Below are 20,237 nucleotides of genomic sequence, written 5' to 3'. Positions count from 1 at the left end.
GGATGACTAGAGCGAACCTTATGTATAAAAGCCAGAACATAAAACGCAGGTGTGTATCAATATTTATCACATTAAGTAGGAGTTAACTACATGTGCCATCAGTTATAGACCTCGCTCTTATTAGTTCTGTCTGGAAAGAATCTTAAAATATAAATAAACATGGCACAGTTCCAAAGATACAAGGACCATACCAATAGATGTCATGTTTCCAGCCAATGTCGGAGGGTCGCAGGTGAGTATTTGTAGGAAAAGCACCACAAGTCGCTACTTACAATGCCGACCTAATAATGGTTGGACAAATAGAGGGGAGTATGTTGCTCTCAATTGGCCATAACCAGTTTTTATCATTTCAAACGTTATATTGAACAAGGACAGAAATTAATTAATTTATGACTCAGATACACCTTGAAGTAATTTATTCAACTACTGCAAACAATTATCACTTGATACAAATATAAATAGTGATTTTATTGATAATCTGAAGTATTGTGTGAAAATATGTGAAGATGTACATGTCATGTAAAAAAACCTAAGAGTTTTTAGTAGGTACAGATGACGTTGACTTCAACTTCATAGCATGTGAACGACCAAGTTTGTAACCTGCTTCATACCAGGAGCGTAGTATAGGTTCAAGAGTTGATAGGTCACCTTTTGTGTTATTAAAGACTGGTTGAGGAGAAAGAGAAGGCCGAACGTCACTAGGAAGATGACTGTCCCTACATGAGTGAAAACAGAGGATCAGAAACTTGTACAACAAACGTTTCAAAAGATATTAAACATATGATAATTCTATACGCCAAGTATACACTATACGGTAGTTTTTTTAAAATAACTTTACCAAGTGAATGTGAAAAAACATTTTGTTTCAGCAAAACATAACAGTGTGACAAATACATTCTCCTATGAAGTTATTTCCTATCAAACTAGAGGTGAAGGTTTCTCAGTACCGATTCGTCAAACGAATGTAAATTGTGATCAAAGTTGTAAATATTATTCCTAGTGGTCAATGACAATAATACAGACTCGTCAATTCTTTATCTTTTTAATTATGGTCTTCAGAACAAATATTCCTTATGGTCACTCAATTTCCGCTTCGTTCATAGTTGAGATAATGATTTTACAAGAGCTCAGGGAGTGAAACTACAAAATTGTTTCATAGTATCTTAAAACTGTTGTAAATTAATATTCCTACTTGTTTGTTTCGATCACTGCTTATCCATGTACAATATATTAGCCTGTAGTACGGTATAGAAACCGTGAACTCGTTGCTGAGTATCCGAATAGTCAACATATGCAGGTGACATTCTGTATTTATTTAGAACTAATGAATAAACCAGTGATTTGAAAGCAATATTCTTCACGAGAATATTTAAGTTGAAAAAGATTGTCACACAACACAGTACACAAAATTGCAGCTAGGAAAACTGAATTTCAACTATATTAGTTAACTTTCTCATTAAGCTTGATATGGTGCAGGTTAATAAGTTAATCACCAAGTTGTGATCAATAGGCAATCTAAATAAACAAACGTCATGCCAGAGCACTTAACCGATAGACCACTGTGCTCTGGCGCGAGACTAGTAGGTCCTGGGTTCAAATCTTGCGAGGTGGGAGTCCCACAATAGGACGAAACGGCCATCCAGTGCTTCCAGGTTTTCCTTGGTGGTCTAGCTTCAATTGACTCATGATCTCAACCATATAGAATTACTAAAATCTCCACGAAACTCCCTTCTGATAATTATGTTGTTGGTTACAAATCTAATTTGAAAGCAGTAGTTAAATTTTTGAAGAATTTAAACGTCAAATCACGTTTACAAATTTCAATCAATATCTTAATAATATACAACTTGACATTATAAACAAGTCGTTATTTACAAATGAAACAGAATAGATCTAGTTTGGGTGAGCCCTATACTTAGTTGAGTGAAATGGGTGTTTCTCTAAATAGTCATAGAAAGACTTGAAAAAGTTAATTTGAATATAAAATACAGTAATCAGATGAACAAAACAGAAATTTGCACAAAATACCTTGATGAAACCAAATCAGAGAATAATTGAGGTGGAGGATTTAAACACGGCGGAATCCATTGGAAATCACAAACTGGATTGCTATTGTCAATGAGTGATTGAGTATTCACTAAGCCGACATTTTCTCTTTGAGTATCTTTAGTATGGTGTACCTGGATGACGAAAATAGACAACGATGATCTTCTATGTCATTCTGTTAGTTCTCTCATTTCGTTTTAATCAAATTTATCAATAACAAAATTTGTTTACAATATGAAAGCTTGTTAATCTATAGAATCGCTATATATATATATATATATATATATATATATATAACTGTTGTGAAGCGATGTTCGATTCTGAAACTGATCGATTCTGAAACTGATATATAAGCATCCCGTACGTAAACCCAACTGTCTATCAGTCAGGTACGAGACACACGTCATTGGTTAAATGTGACACGAACTTCTGGGCGACATATACATGTATAAATCTGTGTACAGGTATTCCTCGTATCGGTTTAGTCAATAAAGCTTTCTTCCTGCATTCAGTCCTCTAAGAACATGAAGCCGAATCTTGGCTAATGGCGTAGACTTACCAATTATTGGATGTCTGACCGATCTACTGTATCACTTTTCCTTCCTGAAGGAAAATAGGTCTGACTTCTTGAGTTAAACCCTAGGAACAGACGTGGGGATATATATATAATTAAGGTGGTGAAATATAAATAAACGAAAAGTAACACACCTTTGAGTTATTGAACGTACTAGATGAATCTTGATTTATATGTTCATGGAAATTACCACTGATTTTAGAGGACTTGTGCTTTGCATTTTTACCCAATTCTCTTGTTAATTTATCCTAAAAATAAAATAAATGTGAAAAATACCAAAACAATTTAAGGGTGAATTGGCATTTTAAAGAAATTGAATCCATTAGCTTTAATCAACTACATCCGTACTACATTATGTTGTGACTTGATCAAGGTCGTCGCTAATTTGTTATGACCTTACAAATAAAACAAGGACGTAACTCGCGTGACTTATTCACTAATAGAAATACGACTTCTCCAACCTTAACACGGTGATAATCAAGGACGTCCAATCAGTATGAGTAATCTCGCGTCCTTATTGGTCTTTAATCCACCTAGCCCGTCCACTTGAGTCCAGAACACCAATAGCAGCTGCCGTTATGCGAATCTATGCGAATCGTTTATTTCAAGCATATTCGGTTAAAATACCAGACAGATAGACCGCATCACACCATCAAATAGAAAATAATATTTGTACAAAACCAAGCCAAATGTGGCTGTGAACGTGGGAGACAATAATCAATAAACTGAGTATAGTTTAAGAACAGTAAATCGTATAATAATAATCAATGGGTCAAAATGACGCTTACAATAAGATGAATATAAATATACATATTCTAGTTACTGGATAGTTATACAATAAGAATATATTTAGAATAATCGTCCAATAATAGGTCCTGGGAGTTACCCGTACTTATGTCTTCGCTAGGATATAACACATTAGCTCGACAAGAAATTGACAACATGAATAGCAGAAGAGTAGGAATAATGGAGTATCGATAATAATGATAATAAAAAGGACTAAACATTGAGAATAAAGTTTGGAAAGAAGTAATAGAAAAAAGGTATGAATGAAGAAATCGCAGAAATCAATCAATCTAGTGTGACTCCGAACAAGTGATCTGGATCAACCTATAAGAATCAGTTCAATAATCAATTACTTGATAGACCTATGTTATATCATGGTTTGCCTAGCTTTAGCTATCTTATAATACGTTATGTTTAACCTCACTATTACTTACTCGGTGATCCTAGCAGATGTGAGCAATATTTCTAAGGCATCTGTGGTCAACTTACGAGTATCTTCCACTCCTAATGGTAATGAAGTATTACCATGACAACAAAAAATAAGTGATGGAAATAAACAACTCTAAAAAAACATATCGTCAATATAAAAACAAAAAAATTATCTACCTGAACAAGAGACTCAATTCTATTATATTCAGCAATTAAATCTTTATCATCCCAAAATGCTTCATCATCTGAATTATTATCCACTACTAATGGCCAAATCTGTTTATTACTAACTTTAGGTGAATTCATGAGAACTATTCATAAAAAACGACCTGAAATGATGAAAAAAGAAAAAATCTCAATATTCTTCCAGTAACTATAATAATTGATGTTTTTCATTGAGGGAATACAAATTACAGATACATATTGAACTTGGACAAATAACCCATTATGTCATAAGTGGAGTATATTCGCAAAATTCAATAATTGGAAAGAAACAATAAGTCGGTATTCAATAGTTTGTATTTCTAATTTTGATCAATTTGCGACATAGAACAACTATTTTGATGTAGGTTTGTTCTCTGAGCTGGATGGTTTGGTCGTGGAGCTTTCATCGTCCTTCTGAACGACATCATCAGTACAAACTTCGGGTAGAACAACTATCTTTCAATATCATTGGTGAGTATCTGCCATATACTCTACATAGTTCGGGAGTCCCACTAGAAATCTGTGAAGTATCACTTGAAATTAGTTAGTGGGGAGCACATGATTGCTATGATGATAAGGTGCTTATGAAGAATGTCGAATTATGGATTGATCTTAGTAAAATGACTAGGTTTTAATGGACAGCCGTTTCATCTTAGAATCAAACTCTTCATTAGTGCGAACCTATGACCCTACCAGTGATCGAACCACGGGATTTCAAAACTATGCTGAACAGTCAGTAAATTATGCATGATTTTACAAGATATGGGAAAGATCATCCTTTTTTGGTGCTCAATAAAACTGCAATATAGCATTTCCGAGCATTTTTCCGTTCATTTAATGTGTCCGTGCTGTAAATGAGTGCAGTTTCCACTGGTAACTACATTTTAATCATCTGAAACTATCTACATCTGTCTCCTGTAAGCACACCACTTTAGCTCATCTCAACTTGCTGGATGTGAAATGCTAACAACGTACATGTTAGAGATTGAAATGAAATTCTCAGTGAAAATTGTCCTCTTGTATGCAATATTCAACGAACAAGGTTGATTTTCAGTCAATTAGTTATAATAAACCAAGAGCCTGATACAAATTCGAGTCAGTTCAAGTTCCAAGGTTAAACTAAAATGCCGACACAAAACTAACAAAATGAATAGTAAGACAGATCGAAATAATGTAGTAGCAACAATAATGAACTAGATTGAATATTGAGAATATGATTTAAAAAGATGGACTGAAAAGAAAGGATGTACAAAGCAATACTGAAACTGAAGGTTTAGAGTAAGATAAAGAGAGAGTGATTGCATCTATGCCACTGTAGCCGATTTCAAAGCACATCCATTCGATTGATACCATAATTTGTCATGAATTCAATAATTACTTTATTTACTTACTTTCGCCTGTTACTCCCAATGAAGCATAGGCCGCCAACCAGCATTCTCCAACCCACTCTATCTTGGGCCTTCCTTTTTAGTTCTATCCAGTTTTTCTTCATTCTTCTCATGTCTGTCTCCATTTCAAGGCGTAATATGTTCTTTTGTCTTCCTCTTCTCCTTTGGCCTTCAGGATTCCATGTGGGGGCTCGCCTTGTGACGCAGTTGGGTGATTTCCTCAATGTATGTTCTATCCACTTCCAGCGCTTCTTCCTCTCCTGGAATCTGGTTTGTTGTCTCCCACAATAGCTTGTTGCTGATAGTGTCTGGCCAACGGATCCGAAGTATCTTGCGTAGACAACTGTTAATAAACACCTGTATCTTCTGGATGATGGCTTTCATAGTTCTCCACGTCTTCGCCTCATACAGTAGAACTGTCTTGACATTCGTTTATATAAGAACTCTCGTCTAAATTAGAGCGAATAGTTTCACAGTATTTGGGCTCGATCCCTGGAAGGGTCATGGATGAGCAGTGTTGAGGAGTCTTATACTAGAACGAAACAGCTTTCCAGTGTCTCATATTTCTTAAACTTTGTCTAATTTAGGTCGGTTCGTGGTATCAATCACATTCAACAAATGCCACAAACTCCCTGTGCAGATAGATAATTATAAATTTGGTTTTCACCTAATACACAAAATAAGACTATCAATTGAAGGTATTTCTGGGTTATTATCCTCTATACTATCCTATTTTGTAATATTAAAAATTAATTAGACTCATTCTCCAGGTGAAAATTTATGTAAATGGCTTTAATTCTAATTATTTTATGAAAGTTAGTAACATAACCAAGTAGGATTTGAAGTTGCAACGTAGACATTGAAAGTCAAATTCTTCAATTACTGAATTATCGTTCAGTTATCACTTTATTATACTCATATACCCAACAGTCAATCCCAACGTACAACTTCGTACGTACGTACATCAGCTCGAGTTGCCAAAACACATTAACACAGAGATCCAGTTGTCGATTCAAATCCCATATTGGTAGAAGTAGTAAGAGTATAAGCAGTAATCCGAAAGATTAGGGGTCGAAGATGTTATTGGAGTATAATCCAGTGAAATAAATTTGGAAAGAGAAAAAAGATAGAGACATTAGGAATTCAGAAGATTAGAATTTGGTAGAACACAAAGAGTGGATGTACCTTCGCCATTGCAAACGATTTTGAGCCATGTCATTCAAGGTCTCTAACCATCGGTTGCTATCATCTCGCGAATCCCAGCCAGATAGTCTACACCTACCAACATGACTCAGTCCAATTGTCAGTGACTTCATGGATTTGTGTCACGTTTTGGTCTGGCCGCTCATAGCTTTCTTCCAACCTACTCTTACACCATAAAACATTGCACGTCGGGGCAATCGGTTATTGGGCATACGTAACACATGTCCCAGCCATCTCAACTGATGAAGTTTCACTACTCCATCAATCGATTTGTTATCCTTACCTAGTACCCATTTCCTAACAACTGCATTACTTACTCGGTGGTCCCAGGATACACCCGACACAATTTTTATTATTCAACCTATATATATATATATATATATATATATATATATATATATCACATACACACGAATAAATGAGTCGAAGGGAAACACAAACAGTAACCATAAAAAATGAAGGTACTATTAGAAGAAGAAGTATACAATAAGATAATTTCTTTTATTACTAATCACCATATCCTTTTTTTTGGGGGGGGGGAGGGTGACTATATGTAAATGTGTATACCATATGTACATAATACACAAAGTATAACTACACATCAAATATGTTACAAGTTATTCAATCCAAAAAAGAAAAAGTATGATTGGATAATTAAATAAACAAATTGATGGTACAAGTAATAAACTAATACCAAGTGATTACAAAATGTTGGGCAACATTTTAAAAACAAAACTAGAAAGAGACAAAGTAAATGAAGAAGAAAGGTGAGAAATCAGAAACTACGTACAAATATAGGGCAGTGAAAAAAAATCTACAGAATATCTGAAAAGAGGAGACTGAGTAAAGAAGAAAAGTAAACGAACTCATTCCCCAATGATTTATGTATTAGTTATATTCTCATTATGAGAGAGCTAACAATAAAAGATACTACCCAATCGACTATATCGAAGGATTCGAATAAGAGGTCAAAGTGGGCAAAGATGTTTCAACTACGTACAAACGTAGGACAGAGAAAAGAATTTACAGAAAATGGGAAAAGATTGAAAAGAAAAGAAAACGAACTCATTACTGAATTATTTTAGTATTAGTTATATTCTTATTATGACAGCTAAGGTAATACTACTTAGTCGATTATATCGAAGGATTCGAACAAGAGATTAAAGTGAATGACATTTATGTCGAACACTAACAAAGATGTTTCAACGAAAGAAAAAGTACAATTCAATAAAGAAATAGAGTGAGAAGAAAAGAAGAAAGAAAGAGACAAAGCGAATAAAGAAGAAGGGTGAGAAATCAGAAACTTAAATAAAGCAAATAGAAACTACTTACAAATGTAAATAGAGAAAAGAATGTAAAGAAAATCTGAATGGAGATGATTGATTCTCATTATGAGAGCTAATGAAATATTAATCCAATCGACTATATCGAAGGATTCGAACAAGTAGATCAAAGTAGATAACAGATATTTCAATGAAAGAAAAAGAACAAACCGTTTTTCAATCCACTTATGATTATTGTTATTTTTTATTCTACCAAAATAGAAGAAATGATAATAAGAAACTAAAAGATTATAGATGAACAATACATATACATATATGAATCTAATGAACTTTTCATTATCTCCTTCTACAAAAACATACTACTAATATTATTACTACTAATAGTAGTATTATTATTAATATTAAATAAATAAAACAGAAAATCAATTCATGTTTCAATATAATCACTTATCATTAGAATAATTTTCCTTTTTTTTTCTTTTTTTTTGTCTCTGTTTCTTACTACTCATAAGTAGAATTGAAATATGAAATATAAGATTAATAAAAAATTAAAATGTATTTTTAAAAAAAAGTGTTAATAATCTTTGTATCTATCTATATACATTCATCATCTATTGAATCTATTCACAACAACAAGGATTAATATACAGTGGACTGAATCTTCATATCACTAGATGATGATGAGGATCCCGATAATGATGAGGAGGATCCTCATGATGTTGATAAGGATCCCGATGATGTTGATGAGGATCCCGACGATTTTGATGATGATGATGGTTGTGAATGACTTTCAGTGATTAGATTATTATTACTGTTAGTATTGTCGTTGTCATCATCATCACAAAGCTGTGAAATAGATGATGATAGATTTTCATGAATGGATAAATTTGTTTTATTATTACAAGTTGATAATAAATTAAATTGTTTTTTATGTATATGATGATTAGATGGTGTTAATACTTTTCTTTTTAAAGGTGTTATTATTGGAGTACGTGGAATAGCACGACGACGTAAAGATATTCTACCATATGGATAATCATTTTTTTGTAAATATGGACTATTTGGTGCTGATTTTGATAGAAGACAATCTATAATGTGAATAAAAGAAAATAAGAATTCTATTACAAATAAAATGTAATTTACAAGTTATATTCCCATTATACTATGTGAGATTTATTTATTTATTTAAACACATAAATATTGGTACAAGGAAGCACCAGATATATATGCGCAACACAAATCTCGTTCGATTTGTGTGAGGGCTGTGATACTGCCCGGGTGCCCAAACTGAAGCAGGTGGTTTTCTTAGGGGACCACAACCGGAGCCTTTGACTTAAAGGTCTGATCCACAAGACAGTGGAGCAACGTCAAGAGATGTAATCCCATGGTAGCCGGTGACCAACGATTGATTCATACGCCATTTGTTCCTTCACGATACTGGAGCCCATGTGCACGATTGTTTTGGAATCAAGGTTTTCCGACTCCCGTAGGTGGACTTTCCGTGTCCACTAACCCGGTTAAAGCTCCGGACATTCGCTTTTCGTCCTCTCAATTTCCTAGACAACACCATCACGGCGAGAAGGCAGTGAGTAGGACTTCCCTGACAGAGGCTAAATACGCGTGGCCATGTGAGAGGATTTGGAAAGGGAGATCGGACTCTCCTCACTCTCGGTCGTACCAGGGCATCTGGGGGCAGAAGAATTAATCTATATATTATAATTTTATATGACTGTTTATTTTGTCTACTTATTTGAACACCTAAACACTGATTCAACATAGCACCAAATACATATGCCCCATACAATAACAATGAGTCCAGTAGCAGTTATCATTGATTTGTGTGAGGGCTGTGATACTGACCGGGTGCCCAAACTGAAACACGTGGTTTGCTTAGAGGGCTACACCCCGAGTCTTCCATCTAAAGATCTGACCCACAAGATAGTGGAGCATCGTAAGGAAATGCATTCCCATGGTAGTCGGTCACCAATAATTGGTCCATGTTTTTTTTATTCCTTCAGCATACTGCACCCCATGTTCACCATTATATTGGAATCAGGGTCTTCCAACTCCCCTAGGTGGATTCTCTATATCCACCAGCCCGGTTAAAGTATCGGACATTCTCTTTTTGTTCTCTCGATTTCGTAGACAACACCCTCACCGCGAGAAGGCAGTGAGTAAGACTTCCCTGATAGTAGCTGTATATCCGTGTGACCATGTGAGGTGAGAAGTACAATAAAGAGATACGTTAGTATGTTCATAGCTTTCACATGAGGAGATTATAGAGTCCTCTACAAGTGTCGACTAGCGATGATTGGATAAGAACTAGCCAATCAGCATGCACCAACGCAATCGTGCATGGAACATAACTTAAGCAAATTTATTTCCCGCTCACAGAAACACAAGAAAATGAGATACAATAATCGCATAACAACAATCATCAAATAGCTCACCTTTATTATTGGCGTTCATAATAGAAGTAACAGCCGAACAAGTGTTTGATTTCGCATATTCAAACCCATTGGGAACTTGAGATAATTGATTAACACTTGAGCTAGACTTAGTCACATCACAACCAACAGAATCTAGTGAAAAGATATGGTTAAGAATGTTTTCAACATTTTTTGAATGATTATTGATCATCTCCATGGGAAAGTTATCATCGTTAGATGATCCTGTGGTATCAGCTGAACGTGATCTTCGTCGATGAATAACTTTTATCACAGATTGAAAATCCTTATTGATATCATTATTGTTAATAATTATTGAAATATCAGACAATGAATCATCATTTGAAATTCCATTTGTAAAACATGGTCTGGGTGCTTCGGGAATATCACTAATTGTAATACAATTATTATCTAGTGAAGCACATTCTGTATGTGGGACTTTTGGAATATACATCGGACGCGATTTTTTACTAAGAGGTGTTTGTTCGTCATTTGTCGATCGATTCCGATCAGGAGTTGATTTCGGACTGTTATTGAGTGATTTTCCATCTGGTGACAAGGTCTAGAATGACAATTTTAAGGAAAATAACTACTCACTACTTAAAAGAAACAGATGGTAGGAATATTATATTAAATCGAAAATGAATGACATGAAAAGATAAATTACTAATAAATCCAGATACGTTGTCGGTGAAGATTTATCATAATCAAAGACCGTTATCAATCGTGAAACGATTGGAAGCTGGGAAGGACCTGATGGCCGTTTCGTCTAAGTCTGTAGCTTTTACCTTGATGTGGCGGTCAGGCTTGCATATCGTGAGAATCCAATCGAGGAACATTGACTAAGACACTCGTTCTTTTATGACCTATCACGCTTTTATGTCAATTGGAGAGCAGTAAGAATAAGAGCTATAAACTTATGGTTTGAAGGTGAAATCTCACCGCCAACCGTGCTGGGATGCGAAGCCAGTAAGATGTTCCCCTCAATCACCATCTACAGAGACCCTGCATCCGCACAACGCGGATTCAGTAAACGTCTCCACTAAAAACAGCACACCTAAACTTATTACACGGACTACCGTGCAAGCGCCAAGGAGTTAAATGTAAGCTACCTCACCAAAAAACCAGCCTCAAACAGTTGTGCAACTTCTGTCTAATGCTGTCAACGACGGATTATTACAAGCCAATTTCGACATAAAATTATTTTGTAATCACGTGAAAAAATTACACTGATTTTCTCTTAACCACTGATTAAGAAACGTCTAATATTCGAAAAGTATTGGAATCAGGGTTTTCCAACTCCTCTAGGTAGACGCTCCGTGTCCACCAACCCGGTTAAAGCGCCGGGCATTCGCTTTTCGTCCTCTCAGTTTTGTAAACAACACCCCCGCCACGAGAAGGCAGTAAGTAGGACTTCGCTGGGAGAGGCTATATACGCGTGACCATGTGAGAGCATTTCGAGAGGGAGAGCGGACTCTCCCCGCCCTCGGCCGTCCCAGGGTATTGGGGGCTAAGCGACACTTGACGGGGATTGTTATCCAGAACAATCGGTTTTATCGTTATGACTGGATCAAGTAAACACTCCAATTCCAATGAAAAATTTACCAGGTCGAAGAGTAGCAGATGACAACCAATTAAGTAAAAATGAGCAATTACATAATACTCTACAATTAAAGAACAATTTCATCTGCATTAAGAACAAACTATGGCGAGTAGAGTGAAAATCTTTCGACAGAATACTGGAAGATGGGACTACAATGATTCAATAAGACAATTTACATAATCCTTCGGATATTTGAAAGTATTATTGGAGTTTTATCAGAGATTAAAACTGGTTACAAAATGAAACAAGCCAGTTATCGCTTTTTATTGATTAATACAGTTCCCTGAATCCACCAGTGCAGCTGAGGATGAGAAAAATCCGACGGCCCTCTTGAAATACTCTTATACGGTCATATATTCATAGCCACTTCCAACAAAGTCCTATTCACTGATCTAATATGGGAGGGATGATTTTTTAAGTCAAAGAATGAAAAGCGAATATCCGGAAGTTGAACCGAGCTGACGAGTACGGAGGGTGAGAAAGCCTGAATCTAAAACAACTATATTCAGTCTTCAGGATCTTGAAGGAATTAATGCGAGTGAACCCATTTCTGGTCACCAGTTGCCATGAAACAAAATCTCCTGATGTTGTTTGACTTTTTTGTAGATAGAATCTCTGGGTTCAAAGTTCGGAAAGTAACCTCGTAATAAAGCCCCTTGCTTCACTTTGGACGACCGGGTAGTGCTCTAGTCTTTACAAAAAAACTATGATACTGTTTTTTGGAGCTTCGTGACGCCTGATTTTATGTGAACTGAATAAATAAATGATCTCCGGTTATCAATGGATTTGACTGACTTTTATTTTTGATAAATTTTAGAAGATACACGCATAACTTCAACAAGAAAACAAATGTCTTACTCTGTAAGTAATTCTAACAACACTGGTTCGCAGCTTCTCCAAACCACTCTATCTAATTTCATTTTGGTAGCCACTAAGGAATAGTAGTAACTAACCTTCGTAAAAATTGTTTAACAAATTGCATTACGGTAACTAACATATGTAACACGAATTTTTACCACATAACTAGTTTATGAAAGCTTGTTAGGCGACAAAACCAATAGACGATAATACAGTTGTGAAAATGAATCGAAGATAAGACTAACTACATATTAAAAGTCATTTCTTGCAAAAAATAGCATACGTGAGCCGAATAGTTGTGCTAACGTCTCATACTATGAACTGAGTGATGTGAGCTTGAATCTGTCAAGAAGTATCAGTTGCTCCAAGAGTGCAAGTACACCTTAGTGACGTGTTAATAAGGACAAAAATAAGGCTTAAGGATTTTTGGAGACTTCCTTCAATACCTAACATCTACATTGCCGTTTGTATCGTGTTACGCAATACAGAAATGGAAAAGCTAGGACTTGGTCCCTTTGTCGATATAAATAACACAACACTTCTATAGTTGAACATGTTTATGTATAAATACACAAGTTTTGGTTTAAATAAACCAACAAGAAAAAACAAACTGCTCACTAAATCGATCATCAGTGGAGAGCCAGAAAAGCTAACAGATGAGACGACAGAATTTTGTAAAACTTCATTGTCAGCACTGTTATTATGATTTGAAATTAAACGACTTCTTTTCAAAGGCTTGGAACATGGACTATGATCTGACCAATTCCCTTCGGTTGTATCTATAGGAGGCATATCGTAGTCCTTTGTGTGTGTCACATCTGTGCACGGAGTTGAAAGAAACTGATTGTCCAAAGATAAGTTCAATTGTTGGACTAGTTCAGAATATCTATTACTGGACAAAAACATAGGACTATTTGGTGACATTGTCACTGTTTTGGAACAGTCCAAACAGAGTGAACAAGCACCGTTCGGTGTACTAAGCTCTGCTTCTGACATATGCAGTGGAGATTTGACAGGTTGATTAGAATAATCACTGGTCAACTGGTAGGAAAATTTTTAAAAAAAATACACAATAGTATGATATATAAACAACAAATAAACATGAAAAAACTAAAATGAGGCAAATATTTGTGTAAAAAATACAATAAAACAATGTATATAGCAAGTCCAAGTATTACAAAGCATTTTATTCAACTTAAAGACTTTGATTAGTTTGAGAATGATTTCCAGGGTCAAGTAATCTTCGCAAATATTTACGTGAATAAAGCAGACGGAACCAACAAATCTTCATTTGTACCAGCTGTAATGTTTTAATTTTGTGTCATGCGAATTGCAGTGGTTGCCGTACAAACAGCAGGACGGCGGATACAAGGCCGTCACATACATGACAGACGTGATATAGATAGAACAAACATGAATGTTACAGAACTATGTCGTTTAATACATATACACAGAACACAATCGTACGGTTAGGAAATGTCTTAGCTAATCAGAACAACTCTATACTGGGATGAAAAGATAAGCTCATAATGACATAACATAGATGATGAAGTTCTCACTATATTTGGATAAAGAATGAAAATCGGCATTCCGCAAAGCAACGAAATATCCAATAGAAGATCAGGGAGGTGCGACTGAGCAGTAATCTGTCCTACACTAACCTATGGATGTTAAAAATAGTTTTTTAAAAGGACATGTGCAGATGAAAATTTTCTGACGACCATAGGTACTTTTGAAGTATTGCTCACATTTTGTGGGCAATGTTATGTTTAGGTGTATGGTACTAGTAATATATGGCAAATCGGTTGATGAGGTTGTGAATAGTCGACTGGAATGGTCGATGGATGTGTTACGTATCCCTAAACACCACCTGCCTCCACACGGGATGTTTTTTGATATGGCAATAGGTTAGACGGCAAGGGCGGTCGAACCAAAGCACGACATCAGCCCATGAAGTCATTGATTGTTGAAATGGCCCAAGATGGTAGATGCACTTGGTAAAGGTGCATTTGTTTGTCACTATTAGCGGTTAGTGTTGAGTGATATGACTCGGAATAAATCACAGTGGTACATATCTTCTACCCTCCTTTAAATTTTGGGCTTCTCATAAGCTGAATCCATTCATTTTTTCGGGCCATATTTTCAATATTTGGTGTTTCTTACTATCATTGCTGATACAATTAATTCAACTCCTTTGTTACTAACCAGTTCGATTTTAGCTTTTCGTTCTGATATGACATTGGAACTTGAGCTGATGGGGATTTGTACAAGGCTCTATGCTGATTGTGACTGACTAGATTTACAAGAATATGCGAGTTACAACAGGGCTCAGACGAGGTTTCCACGTTATTGAATACAGCAGTTTACGAGTCGCAATAAAGGACCAAGTTTATTCCCATTTTAACTAAAGATTGAAGACCATTGGTCATATAAAACATACAAAGTGTTCCTATTTAATCCCCAAAAAATGCCCAGTTAGGTCTCCTAGTTTTACTCCAGATTAACTGAAGTACACAACATTAGAGGTAACAGAGCCTTTTTTCAACCCCAATCATAAAACTTGAACACAAAACTCGCACTAACGACAAAATAGGTCTGATAAAAACAGAATAATAATATCCTATCAACTTACACGTGCTAATACATGTTGAGTATGTGTACGGACTTGTTCACGAGAGAACTCATTACGACCATTTGGATTGCGACAACCGTCGGCTGCACAAGAACAAGGAAAGGATGCTCGATCAACCTGCATTATGACAGAACAAATGAAAAACAACGAATTAATAGTCTGTCTCTTATGATCCAATGCCAGCTGATACCGAACAAAAGTTAGGAACATATTTGTTGTCTTTTGAGATGATAATTATTTTTCATTTTGTTATATCTGGCCGATTTTGAACGCTATTTCGCTTCCCTAAGCTAGTTCCGTACCCCCGAGCTAGAACTATACACCGACTTGAAGACCAGAGAAAAGGCACAAAGTGTGAGGGAAGCACTTTACTACAGGGTTCCTTTATGTACAGAAAATATAGGAATTTTATAGTAATTTAAGAGTCCTTGAGTTTTACCGAAAATTCTAGAATACTGCTAAACATAGTAGCAGTGTATAAATCAGCCAATCAGGATCTCCACATGTGACTTTTCCATTTTCGTTATTTTAGTAACATAACTTCACATAATTCCTAATTAATCGCTGATTGGTTGAAATGCTCCTTGATGACCCCTGAGCTTGTCATGTCGCTTGCGAGAAAAATGCAGGGTCATCCCAACACATTTAATCATTAGTAAATAATCCTAAAGACACACTAAGTTTGGAAGTCAATAAGAATTTTATGGGATACAGTTATACTGCCTACAGTATAATTTTAATGAGTATGATACAACACATTTCTCATAATATATCATAAAACGGTTTAACAAGTTCAGGTTGAATTGAGAGGCAGTTACAAATAAAGTATTTATTTAAGTGTCTAGCAATTTCTGAATAACGTAATGGTAATAGTAGTAGTAGTAGTAGTAATGGAATGAAGTATACCTGTATGAATGCTGGTAGCGTTAACAGACAGTTTTATACAAAGAGTGTGAGACGAAAATTCTGTCCTGAGGTTCATTGGGTTGAAATCGAATGACAAAATTATTATGTTATCGTTTAACTAGTATTTATGGGCTGTTACTCTATACATATTTGCAAAGATAATAGTAATACTAGTGCCTCTGGCTTGAGTAATTAGAATAAATCAACTTTACCTGACAAGGAATTCCATCATTTGCGCATGAGCACTGACCAGGTATACATGAATTCTTTGGACCACAATTGCAACCAACACGGGAGCGCATAGCCCGTATAAACGAACACACAAGACGTTCGGATTCATCAATTTCCACAACACCTAAAGTGAAGGTATGTCAAGAGTATTTGTAATTTAAGGGAAACACCATAGTGACATTTAGAGTATCGAAATAACAACGAAAACCATATGCTGCTACCAAGTTATTAGAACTCACCCGTTCCTGATACGTTCCAACTTCAAGAATAGGGAGTAACGCTTGACCCGGCTACCTGACTACCTTACCAGCGAACATAAGTGGATCAAAATACTATGTCATCCACCACTTTGATAGGAAATAATTGAAAACTGCTGTTCGTTGCGGAAAAGTTAAGATTCCTACCATGTGGTGGGCACATACATGGCTACGTCCCACCGAAAGCATAAAATTTACAATAGGATGATATCCATAAGTTTATCTTCGAGGTCAATTGATTATAACTGTCTTCATACTGATTAATAGCAAGAAATTCATCTTGGTAGATTCCATATATGAACCGAAACAACTCGTACGCAAATCGAAGTTAATTGTACCAAATGAACGGCGGTGAGGTACGAAAATAATGTGGACCAAAGAGGTATTGGTGATGAGACTTTGTAGAGTTATGAAAAATAATAACTCTGGTAGTTGATGAAATTAGCGCACAAAAAGACGAACCAGTGACTCACTTTAAGACCGACTGGACAGAGCACTGAGGAGTATTTTTGGCTGAGTTTCAGATGCCTTTTCAGTAGTCTATCCATAAACTCAAGTAAATATTGATATCGAACCTCCGATTTTTTAACAAAATTATAATTATAACTTGAAGCAAGAGAGCAGCAGATCACAAGAAGTTATCTTCGTATTTCAAGAGTACCATCTAAATGGCTAAAACACTTGTCTGAGTTTTCAGTTTGAACGTAACTTCATGTAATTAGTCCCAACCGTTGTGATTTATGAGCAGGGACTAAACATCTCTGTGATAACCATCAAGAGATCAGTGTGTATGACACGTGACTGCCCAACATTTAAATGAGAATTGCAACTAGAAAAGCAAAATAATCGAATTATTTTTAAGCCTGACCACGGTTACATAGGACTAAGAGTTTGATAACACAAATGATTACTAGGTGCAATCATTAGCTCACAGATGTGTTATAATTAAAGCCAAGGAAGCAAAGTAGTACATTTCTGTTGCGTTAATTTTCTTAACACAAAACTTATATGTGAGTGCAGAACAAATATATCAAGAGCATCAACAACGTGTAATCGCTCAATTTCAGCAGTGACAAAATAGTCGATAATAATTGTACAATTAATTTCTTCAATATAAACTTGCCAAGTTTGGAATATTATTAAGCCAAAATCTACTACTAACATGTCAGAGGCTTAATATAGTCACTTAAGTCACTTCACTAAATCATCTTACGTATAAGGGATTTCAACGCTAACACTAAAAGCTATCATTAGAAGACATATGCATAGACGGGAGAAAAAGCATAAACACTAAGTTAATACTTACCAGATGACCTCAAAAGTCTTATTCTTGCGGCAGAGTGTAAAGGCATCAACTTTTCTCGTGAGCTATTTTGCGTACGTTTGGATGAATTTACAGAAGGAACATGATCAAGAGAAGCTTCGGAGTCTGTATCCAGAAAATCGAGTGAGTTGCAAATACTGTTGTCGACTAAAGATTCATCCAAAGTGTGGAGAAACCTTTTTGGTGAAGGAGGGGACAAACAAGGGGGAGGGGGAGTAGCATGAGAACTAGAAATTGCATTGTCTGTGTGGTCGACAAAATTAAACTTGTCGTAACTGATTTGCGGAGAAAGTGGTGGAGGTGGTGACAAAATTGGTACACGACATGAATCACCGGGACTACGACTACACAGTCCATTTGCACGTTTACCTCTTCCCTTAATCTTATTCTTGCCACGTCCGCGACCAGATATATTGGGGACAAACGGACATTTTTGGGAGAGCAATTTTTGTTGTCTGCGTCGAAGTCTCTGCAAAATTTTATGTTGCCGAAGATCTAGTCGAGAAACACTAAAGTGTTTTTGAGCCATACCAAGGGTGCACCAGCCATTGTCTGGAATCGATGAAAAACCTTGTTGACGTGCGAACGAATATACAGTAACACCAGAAAACCTAATGGACTTTCCGACACTATCCTTGCATTTGCCTTTTTCTCCACTGATATGACAAACGCTATGATTAGGGGGATGCTCCTGTGTAAGATGTGATGCTGTGGAACAGCAACTAGATGACTGTACCGAAGAACAAGATTCATGATCAGTCTGTGAATTTAGGAGAATCTCATGCTCATTGCTGGGAATTGCTGTCTTATCAACACCAATCACCGAACCCAAGCAACAATCTGATTCAACAGTTGTGCGCATTTCTACGCTTAGAGAAAATGACAAGCCTTTTACATAAGGGACGCCCGAAGTGACCCATTCAAAGTACCCTCTACAAATATTATTTGAAATTGCACCGTGTTTATACTACATCCAATGCTTTGTTTGAGAAATCAATGTCCTCATTTTCATTTCCAGTCCGGAAAAGACATGAGGCTGGATGATCTGTGTTAATCACGGTATTGGCGATCTTTCATTTGATATAACCTCATTTTGACAAAGCTTCAATCATGAGTTGAGGTAATGAGCTATATGAGAAAGTCTATAGTTAGTAGAAAAGTAATTTGTTCTGGACTTTTGAGCATTTTTAGAGTGTCCTCATAAATTATCTGTTTCCAAAGACAAGCAAAATGAATTCATACCAGATGGAAATCTATCACTAAGTAATTTAAAAACTGTCACCATTTCACCTCTGGTTTTTGTATATGACAACAGAAATATATATTATTCCTATTTAATGTCTTACAACAGAAATAGGTTTGATTTAACCAGTAAATCATCATACGAAACTTTGCTATACCGAAAATTGGATCAGTTGCGTTGTTCAGAGCCTGCTTCGGAAACCATTGTCTCTTCTCATGGAGGAGTTAGCCGTCAACGTCATCCGGAATTCATACAGTGGACTACACTGCGAAGTCGTGAGTGAAGGACGCTCACAGATGCATTCCAAGTGAGTACCGGTGTAAGATAAGGCAACTTATTCTCTCCCTTGATTTTTCATCCGGCGTTTTGCCGGATTACGAAGACCTCGATATCTGAGGGGAAGCATGGAATACAATGTACAGCTTAGATGCGACTAGACGATGTGGACGTCTCAGATGACCTAGCTCTTCGATCCTATAAACATCAACTAATAAAGGTCAAGGCAAACAGCGTAGGGAAAGCCTGCAGTGACCTAATTTATTGAAGAGAACGTAATTGGCGTAATGGAAACAATTGTTATTATAACCAGCTGTACCGGTGATTATTTTACTGTACCTTTTTGTTTAAGTGTACCAAAAATCACACTTCCGTTGTTTGTGACTTTGCACGAACTCTCGTACGCTCAGTAGTCTCGCTTGTGGATTCGGGCACGATCTCAGTATTGTTTCAATACCATGGGATCGCCAACAAATACATCTTACTACAACCTTCAACTGCCGTCTGATATTTGGCCCTTGGAGGAATCTAACCTAGCAACTGGTAC

At 36.1% G+C, this 20,237-nt stretch overlaps 1 protein-coding gene across 1 annotated transcript; it reads right to left on the bottom strand.

Annotated features, from left to right (window-relative positions):
• Positions 1–400: 400 nt before the first annotated feature.
• Positions 401–19,033, bottom strand: Smp_005570 (hypothetical protein; the record flags this gene model as incomplete). Its single annotated transcript, XM_018799431.1, has 11 exons — positions 401–716; positions 2,029–2,180; positions 2,755–2,868; positions 3,896–3,968; positions 4,013–4,146; positions 8,726–9,001; positions 10,364–10,922; positions 13,440–13,862; positions 15,454–15,570; positions 16,572–16,714; positions 18,154–19,033. 9 exons carry the CDS (start codon positions 19,031–19,033, stop codon positions 2,864–2,866), a joined length of 2,610 nt encoding a protein of 869 aa, XP_018646619.1. The 3' UTR covers positions 401–716; positions 2,029–2,180; positions 2,755–2,863.
• Between the last annotated feature and the right edge of the window lie 1,204 nt (positions 19,034–20,237).

The sequence above is a fragment of the Schistosoma mansoni genome (genome assembly GCF_000237925.1).
Source record: "Schistosoma mansoni, WGS project CABG00000000 data, supercontig 0148, strain Puerto Rico, whole genome shotgun sequence".
NCBI lineage: Eukaryota > Metazoa > Platyhelminthes > Trematoda > Strigeidida > Schistosomatidae > Schistosoma > Schistosoma mansoni.
This window is presented reverse-complemented; position numbering and strand designations above follow the sequence as displayed.